This window comes from Populus alba, chromosome 17 (assembly GCF_005239225.2).
Source record: "Populus alba chromosome 17, ASM523922v2, whole genome shotgun sequence".
NCBI classification, from domain to species: domain Eukaryota; kingdom Viridiplantae; phylum Streptophyta; class Magnoliopsida; order Malpighiales; family Salicaceae; genus Populus; species Populus alba.
Genome location: NC_133300.1, coordinates 11,083,346 through 11,092,539, shown reverse-complemented (window position 1 = coordinate 11,092,539; position 9,194 = coordinate 11,083,346). Strand labels below are relative to the sequence as shown.

Below are 9,194 nucleotides of genomic sequence, written 5' to 3'. Positions count from 1 at the left end.
TTTTTTTTTTTTTGATGACTTATCCGAGTTAATCCCTGGGCTAATCCACTCTGGATCTGGACAGTGGAGTTCGAGGTCCAGCTCTTGAAGACAAACAAACATTGCAGCATGCTTCCCCAAGTTAAGGAATACCCAACCGCAGACACGGGCGCGTGTCCAATAAAGATTTATCGAGGTTTTGAAACCTAATTCCCATTTCATCCTTGACCTTCTTTGTCACCACAGTTGATGAAAATGAAAATATATTAAAAAGTAAAGTATATTTTGGTCAAACAGTTGAGTGGAGAAAATTACAATGAAGACAAGCATATAACCACAAACTAAAACTAAATACATAAAAATAGAAGATTAATGTTTTTTTGATTTTAAGGTTGAAAATGCTGGGAAAGAAACTTTACAAAAAATCAAAAAAGAAACAATAACAGTAAATTGAGCTAACAAAGCACAACAACAATTAGCAGCAGCAAAAGCAACCACCAGTGATTGCTGCTTCTTTTCTGCTTTGATTGATTCCCATCTATCTCTCTACCTCTTTTACATAGATACATACACAAAGAAAACACAAGAAAGACCAAATTGTGTGTAACTTTATCTGTAAGTATAGATGAAAATCACCATTCCTTTTTTGTCTACTTTGATTTGCTAATCCCCCCCTTTTGCTATGTTTGCTGTATCTGCTGGTTTTTAATGTTTAATTTGTTTTCTTTTTGTGTGTTTTATGTATGCTGTCTTGCTTGAGAGTGTTTGTTTTGCTTTTTTAGACCAAACCCAGATCTTGTTAGCTTCTGACCTAGCTGAATTCTTAGTCTATCATGGAGGAGCTGAAGTAAACAGAGGGAGTGGTTTTGTGTCTGTTTGAGAGAGAGGGGTGAATAGGATTATCTCTTACTTCTTTATTTTTTTAGATAAGTCAACTGCTATGGAATTTGATCAAAATCCAACTAATTGTTGCTTATGTTAAAATGCATCTGGGTTTCTTACTATAACTCAAAAGGTTGTTTATATCTTCTTTTTTCTCTTGGTTTTAGAAGTGGAAAATGCACTATTAATTGCTTGAGATAAAAAAAGAAGGCGCTCATTTGATTTGACCTAAGTAATAGTATCTCTATCTAGGAATGGCTTTTTAATGTTCCAAATTTTTTGCACGCTCAAGTTAGTTCAATCTTTGTTTTGAGATCAGGAAGGGATTTTCCCAGTTGGATTGAAACATTTTTCGGAATTGAATGTTGTTCTGTGACAGTGGCGAAGATTGGACACTTAAGGATGGATTATCTCATTCATAGATCACTTGTTCTGTCCTGAAATTACTCTGCCACCTTTCTGTCTGCTCCTTCACATCAAATTCTGCCTGTTGTCTTTTACTATTGCTGCTTCTGCTTTGGAGGACCTGTCGACTAGCATTGGGTTCAAAAAGTCCTGCACAAGGAGGCTGTGTTGCCTTATAAGTTATGATTAAACAGATACTCAATAGGCTCCCAAAGAAATCGTCTAAGTCAGCCGATAGTCGTGATGGAAGCGGAACATCTACCTCCTCATCAAATGCTTCTACAAGCTCAAGAAACAGTGATCTAGTCAGTAACCGATATGGAAGCTCGAGTGCTGCGTCTCTGACAGATTTTAATTCAGGTCCAAATTTAGGATCAGGTTATGGCAATAAGCTTTCACAAGCTGTGAATGCAAAGCTGAATGGGAACCAAACCGGTCCTTATGAGGCCTTGCCTAGTTTCAGAGATGTTCCCAATTCTGAGAAGCCGAACTTGTTTATCAGAAAGCTAAACTTATGTTGCATTGTGTTTGACTTCAATAACCCTACAAAGAACCTTAAAGAAAAAGATATCAAGCGACAAACTTTGGCAGAGCTTGTGGATTATGTTTCTTCAGCCAGTGGGAGGTTCTCAGAAACTGTAATGCAAGAGATTGTTAAGATGTTGTCTGTAAATTTGTTTAGAACACTCACTTCTCCTCCTCGTGAGAACAAAGTCTTAGAAGCTTTTGATTTCGAGGAAGACGAACCTTTGATGGACCCTGCATGGCCTCATTTACAAGTTGTTTATGAATTTCTTTTGAGGTTTGTGGCGTCAACTGAAACTGATGCAAAGTTAGCGAAGAGGTACGTTGATCACTCATTTGTTCTCAGGTTGTTAGATCTTTTTGATTCAGAGGATCCCAGAGAGAGGGAGTATCTGAAAACAGTTTTGCATCGTATATATGGGAAATTCATGGTGCATCGGCCATTCATCAGGAAAGCAATTAATAACATCTTCTATCGCTTTATTTTTGAAACTGAGAAGCATAATGGGATTGCAGAGCTATTAGAGATTCTGGGAAGTATAATCAATGGGTTTGCTCTGCCTCTGAAAGAAGAGCACAAGCTTTTCCTTGTTCGAGCTCTCATTCCACTTCACAAACCAAAATGCTTGCCAATGTATCACCAGCAATTATCATACTGCATTACTCAATTTGTGGAGAAAGACTGCAAGCTTGCTGATACTGTTATACGGGGGATGCTGAAGTATTGGCCAATCACAAATAGTTCGAAAGAGGTTATGTTTTTAAATGAGTTGGAGGAAGTTTTAGAAGCAACACAACCAGCAGATTTCCAGCGCTGTATGGTGCCCTTGTTCTGCCATATTCGCTGTTGCTTGTGTAGTTTGCATTTTCAGGTTCGTAGTTTATTAACTTCGTCAATTTTTACTTGTTACCGGTTCTCCTTTTTGCTCCTCATGAAAATACTTAAGGAAATGGCAAACTTTAATGAGCTTTAGATGATTTGAATTACTTGATTGGACTTCTAGCCAGAATTGTTGTATCAGAGAAACTAGTTGAGGAATAAATCAGTATTTACAGTATTTTTAAGGCCAAATGCGTGCTGTAATGGTGAGCAAAAATGCATTTTCAAAGTTGTAAATAAAGATTTTTTGTAATTTCTGTTGAGAATCTGAACAATCAACAAACTGCAATGCAAGTCCCAGATTCATGTTTAATTGTTGATTATTCAGGACCCTGACATAAGTGATTTGGAAAGGAGGGTTGTGTCACTTTTGTAGGTGCTTGCTATCTGATTAATTATGTTTTATAAGTTTCTGTGTACATTGCTATAGCTGCAACCTTCTGTAATGGAGTTTTCAGAATGCATTTAATATGAATATCTTGTGGATGAGCAGACTTTTTCTTGTCATGCACTTGGTTAATGTTCTGATACCAATCCATCATCACACCAGCTTGAAACAATCACTCTATATATGGATGAAATATGGGTTACGATGGAGTGATGGACCATGGTTTTGTTTGCTATTAATAATTCACTTCAATGACACTTGTTGATGGCAGTCACTTGTTTATGGTACCATCTACAATCCCCATGCAGCAGCTTTAATATATGCAGTTTGGTGTGCGCACAATGACTGTTTTTCTTTAGCAATTATATCATACATGGACCACATATGTATGCCCCCTGATAGAGGTTGCTTTATTTTAGCTTGTTCTGTATGGTAAGGAATCATGTAGAGCATACGGGCCTGATGGCTGTGGTGGGAGGGAATGATTTGGCAGCATATATGCAGTGATAAAAGGATTGAAGTGAAATCAAAAGGATTTTCTTTTTTGTCTTTAACTTGTGGGAATTGTGATTTAGATCCTATGTGATAGGCTGATTCACTTCAAGTGAATCTTTATATATGATTAGACCCGATCATATTGTTAGAAACATATGTAGAGGGTGGACTGCACCAGTCACAGAGAAAATGATGGATAATCGATTAAAGATGATTCATGAAAGAGCGACTTGCTATAATTAGAAGGCACTAAAAAGAATTTATGTGGATCAGAATTATGGAAAATGATATCATAGTGTACCCTGGGCAGAGTTTTGCTTTTGAGGGGAGAAGTTGCTGATGAAGTTCCATCACATTTACTTTGGTATCAAGGCTTATAGAAGTAAAGTTTTATTTAGGGGAATTGTCCTCTTAGCTCAACTGTGCTTTCTTCATACCTGGAAACTCTGTTAAACGGGAGCAGTTTGTAAGTTATTAGCAATCATAGTGGGGCAGGTTCAGGATGCATCATACAATTCATGTCCCCACACCATTATCCAAATCTATCCCTGTCCCTGCAATCTATAGACTAGATAAGAGTTCTAATTAATTTGGGGCCCTTGTTTCCTTCAAATGCTGCGTGCAAGGCAGATGCTCTTGTATAATTTAGATGTTTTAAAGTGATTGCAATAAAACTTGAAATTTAAACTAGAACCACATACATTCATGTGAGACTTTACAAAGCCCACAATCCAGCATGCCCACCCTCACAAGCACTCATGGAACTAATTTCAGGATTTGTATAGAATGGTCATGCCACTGTGTTCTTGGATAGAGGCTTTTTTAGTTAGAAGAACTCCAAAAAAATGTTCTTTCTTTGACATCATATCATTGTTGAGATGAACTTGGATTTCTGTTTAGAGTTTTCTTTCTTTCTTTTTCTACATTCAACATTTCTGTTTAGACTTAGTAGTATATACGCTGTGTGGCATTATAATCAGTGCACTGGTCTCTGTCTCCCCTTTGTCTTGCACATTCAATTTGTTACAAGCTTACATGCAGTTTAGTGCTAATATATAGTATGGTTAGTGGTATGTTGCTATCCCATGCTGTACGCATTCAATCATGTAACTCCTTTATTTGTAGGTGGCAGAGACGGCTCTGTTCTTGTGGAACAATGATCACATTGAGAACCTAATCAAACAGAATCACAGAGTCATACTGCCAATCATCTTCCCGGCATTGGAGAGAAATGCAAGACAGCACTGGAATCAAGCAGTACAAAGCTTGACACTGAATGTTCGCAAGATCTTTTCTGATATCGACCCAGAGCTCTTTGAGGAGTGTTTACTCAAGTTTCAGAAAGAGGAATCACGAGAGAATGAGATTAAGTCGAAACGTGAAGCTACATGGAAACGCTTGGAGGAGATTGCTGCAATGAAAGCTACAAGTAATGAGCCAGTGCTCATCTCCCCCAAAATCACGAGGCGGGCACCATCTGGGTAGAGAGTTGGACTCCTGCTAGTGATTTTGAAACTTCAACTTGGGAATTGGCATGCAAACCATTAGCCATAGCTGGAGATGCTGTTTTAAGAAACTGGGATATATAGCTGGTTATAGATTCCCTTGCTCACTGGCCTCTTTAAAGTTTATGGTCTGCTAAGATGATTAAGACACAAGTTCAAGGTGCCGTGGTTGCATGCAAAATACCTGTATGAATTGCGTCTAAGAGGTTGGGTTGACAAGACAAAAAAGTGTGGTGCAGAGCAATCTGAAGGGCACTTTCTGTGAGCAAAATTGGCCAGTTTGATGGTCGACTACGTTTTCAAATGGGTTATGAAAAAAGCTCGAACTCCAACTCTATGTACATGTAAAATTATTAATTTTGGTTTTAATGGTGAGTGTGCTATCATCAACCCCCCCCCCCCCCTTCTTTTTCTTATTTTAAATTGTAACCTGAACGTTGATTTCATAAAAAGGGGCTGAAGTTGAAGATGCTACAGAGTGCAGAATAGAATAGCTCCAAGTAGAATGGAGCCTGCCCATTAACCCACGATAAGTTTATCAAGAGAATAAAATATGAAACAACAGGGTTGCTAGGTATTCACTTGATCATGTCTCGTGTTGAGCTGATTATTGGCATGCGTTAAGTTGCAGGTCATTTAACATAATTTTTTTTTAAAATATTATTAACATATTAAATGAATTTTTTTTAAAAGAATATTAAAATGGTAATATATTGTAATTAATTTTTTAAATGTGAAAAAAAAAGTGTTTTCTTGCTAAAAAAAATCACATGAACTAAGGAAAGCATTTTCATAAACTTAGATTAATTCATTGGTTACTAGATTAATTCATGTTGGTTTGTTAAAAATAGAGCTCGGGTAAAAAATCTTAATAACTCGATAAAATATAAATTAAAATAAATTATAAAATTTAATTTTTAATTAATTCATTTGAGTGAATTTAAGTTAATTTTCTAAACTTAGGTTATAAAATTAAATAACATTATAAAAAATAAATTGAAAAAAAAAATACAAAGTTCTATTTTAATCAATTCAATATTAAAAAATAATGTTACAATATAAAAAAGAAGTTATAGAAAGATAAAATTAAAAATAAAAAAATAAAATAAAAAAGGCACTGTTTCATTGCTTTGCAAGTAGGTGAATTATAAATCTTTTAGTTCATGTAAAATGTAATTAATAGAAAGAAAGGAAAAAAAAAAAAAAAAGGGTTAACCATTGATGGATGAAGCCCATGCCCCTAGCTTTATAATAATAAAGGTCACGCCTGATGGTTTTTTTTTTTTTTAGAGGGTGATAGGTGACTTGTCATCATCTAAATTTTTTAGTGAATGAAAAATTAGAATCTAAATATTTTAAAACTAGAAACTCAATTTTCAGTTTTTTGTTCTAAAAACATCTCCAAAACACAATCACTTAATAATTCAAGACAGCCCAAAATCACTCTAACAAATAAAAATCACCTAATAAACAAATAAACAAATCCCAATATAATTTTTTCCCATGAAGTTTAGAAAGAAATATCAGCTTTATTAAAACTCTTCTCAATAAAAGATACCTATTGATATAAAAATTGTTTTTTTTCATGTCTAGAATGTGCTCTTGTGCAATGTTTTCCTTTCTTTCTTTAATTCAAAAACTAGAAAATAAACAAAATAAACTTTTGAATCAGAATCAAAATTTTAAAAGCTTTAAGATTCCCTGTATTTTTTTCATGTTTTACATTGCAATCCCTTTTTTTTTAATCTTGTGTTTTCAGATTCCCTGTATTTTTTTCATGTTTTACATTGCAATCCCTTTTCTTTTAATCTTGTGTTTTCACTATAATTTAAAATTTTATCTCATAAAATTAGATAATACCAAGGATTAAAAAAAATAGGGATGACATTTAAAAACTGGGGGGAAATGAAAAAAGAAAAGAAAATAAAAGATGAGAGGAGCTTCTTTTCAGTCTTCAATTTTTGTTTTTGTTTCCAACAAAATGCATAAGCTTCTTCGGTTAAGTTTTTTTTTTTTTTTTAAGAATAAATAAAAATTAGGATTCGATCTCCAAAAGTTTTTGAGAACCGAAGAAAAAGAAGTTTTCAAAAGATTTCAAAATTAGTTTTCACTTTTAAGGAAAATTCTAGGGAATGTTCATAATTAATAGAAAATTATTTTTCTTTTCTATTTTCTATTTTCTATTTTTAGTTTTATTTTCAATAGAAAATTGATGAATATGTTTCTTAGTTGATACCAAAGATGATTTGTTCAAAGAAAATAAAAAAGATACATCAAGATTATAATTATTTTTCATAAAAAATCAAAACCATAGTTTATAATAGTCATCTTAATGTTTTGTATTTGTGATAATCTATATTCAAATTAAAAATTATCATGAAAAAATTATATTATTAATTAAAAAAATATTTGTATTAGATATATAATGAAAATAAATTTATGATAATGATAAATATAAAAAATATATAAATAAATAATTTTAATTTTTTACATTAGCAAATCCTAATTTAGGATTTTTGCCACAATTATCCATAATTGTTAGGGGTTATGAATAATTGTAGCAAAATCCTAAATTATGTAAAAAGGGAAAGACTAGCGAAATCATAGGCTTATTTTGGCATTGAGGATGAAAGCATTTAGCGAACACATGCAGATTGGATAGATGGATGGCATGATCTAATGTTAATTACATTTGGGGAAAAATCAATAAATTCAAAACATTTAAAACTCCATTGATAATGGGATAATACGTTAGGGCTAAATTGAGGTTTATTTTATTTTTTACTATATTTATTGTTACATATTTGGATTCTCTCAAGTGAGTTCAACTTGGTTCAGTCTGATTCTTAGATGATTCAAGCTAGTTTTTAAATTCACAATTCTAAGGATACATTTTTTTTTTCTTTTAAAGATGACTCTTTTTTTATTTTTTTTAAATTTAAAATTTAATATTAAATCAGTTAAAAATTGAGCTTCATCATCTATTTTTATTTGCTACTAGGATATTTTAGTTTCATGATCAAAGTTGTAGGTTTTGATATTTTAATCCTTGTTAAATCTGGTTTTTTTTTTTTCTTTTTAAAAAATTATCTTGATCTCATGATCCGAATTACAGGTCTTTCAACGCTATATTTGATTTTTAATAGGTTTTCTCCATCTCATGACCCAGATGACATGTTTAATAGGTGAACCCAATTGATTTGATTTTTTTTAATTGATTTTTTTTAAAAAATTATTATTTAATTTATTGTTTTTCAATAAAAATTAAAGTTTATAATTTGTTTTTTGTTTTTTATTAGGTTAAATAGTGTTTAATGAGTTATCTCGAATTAACTCATGAGTTGACTTAACCAACAACTTACTCTAAACATACTTCTTTATCAAGATATCCATTTAAAAACACTAGCTTTTTAAGTCAATCGCGTAAATATCATGTTTGATTAAAAAAAAAAAACACTTAACTGTTTATGTGGGACCCATGTATTTTGGGTTGAAACTGCTAGTTCCACAAAGTAGCTAAGAGCTGCTTCTTCTTGCATCTGCAAGTTGAATAATTCACCTACTTCTTCTCGTGTCTGTCAACTGAATAATTCACTTGCGCACTGTTTACATGAACAATGTCTCCACCGTTCATTGGACCGCGTCTGATCTAGTAAAAAAAAAAAATATTTTTAAATTGTATTCTACTCGAAAAATTAGTGTTTAATATTATTTAATAACACCACATAAAATAGAAGAACATTGCACGATGATGTAACATTTGTGGAATTTGATTGCAATTCCAATTTTGTTTTTGATGATATTTTACTTGATTTTGTTGCACACTCAAAAAACCATGGAAATTATAGTCCTTATCAGATGAATTTCATATGTGATGCTTACCAAGAAAAAAAAAAGAATTTCATATGTGATGAAATTGTAGATAAGTTAATGGAATAATACAAAAATATGTAATATAAAGTATTATTTATTTAACGATGTAATAATGGTAGTTAAATATACAATATTTAAATTAAAAACCATCAATATTAATATATATCTTTTTTATTTATTTTATAATCTTAATTTGAAAAGAATGTTGATCCAAACAAATTAAACTATTTTTTATTTAACCTCAATTTCAACCACAGTTTTA

At 32.3% G+C, this 9,194-nt stretch overlaps 1 protein-coding gene across 2 annotated transcripts; it reads left to right on the top strand.

The window, feature by feature from the left end:
- The first annotated feature begins 331 nt into the window (after window positions 1–331).
- Window positions 332–5,528, top strand: LOC118046129 (serine/threonine protein phosphatase 2A 57 kDa regulatory subunit B' theta isoform). 2 transcript variants are annotated; one of them, XM_035054928.2, is made up of 3 exons: window positions 332–594; window positions 1,241–2,663; window positions 4,680–5,528. In XM_035054928.2, exons 2-3 carry the CDS (start codon window positions 1,449–1,451, stop codon window positions 5,037–5,039), a joined length of 1,575 nt encoding a protein of 524 aa, XP_034910819.1. In that variant the 5' UTR covers window positions 332–594; window positions 1,241–1,448; the 3' UTR covers window positions 5,040–5,528. The 2 variants fall into 2 exon arrangements, with proteins under 2 accessions (XP_034910819.1, XP_034910820.1); XM_035054929.2 differs by having other exon boundaries at window positions 1,181–2,663.
- The last annotated feature ends 3,666 nt before the right edge of the window (window positions 5,529–9,194 follow it).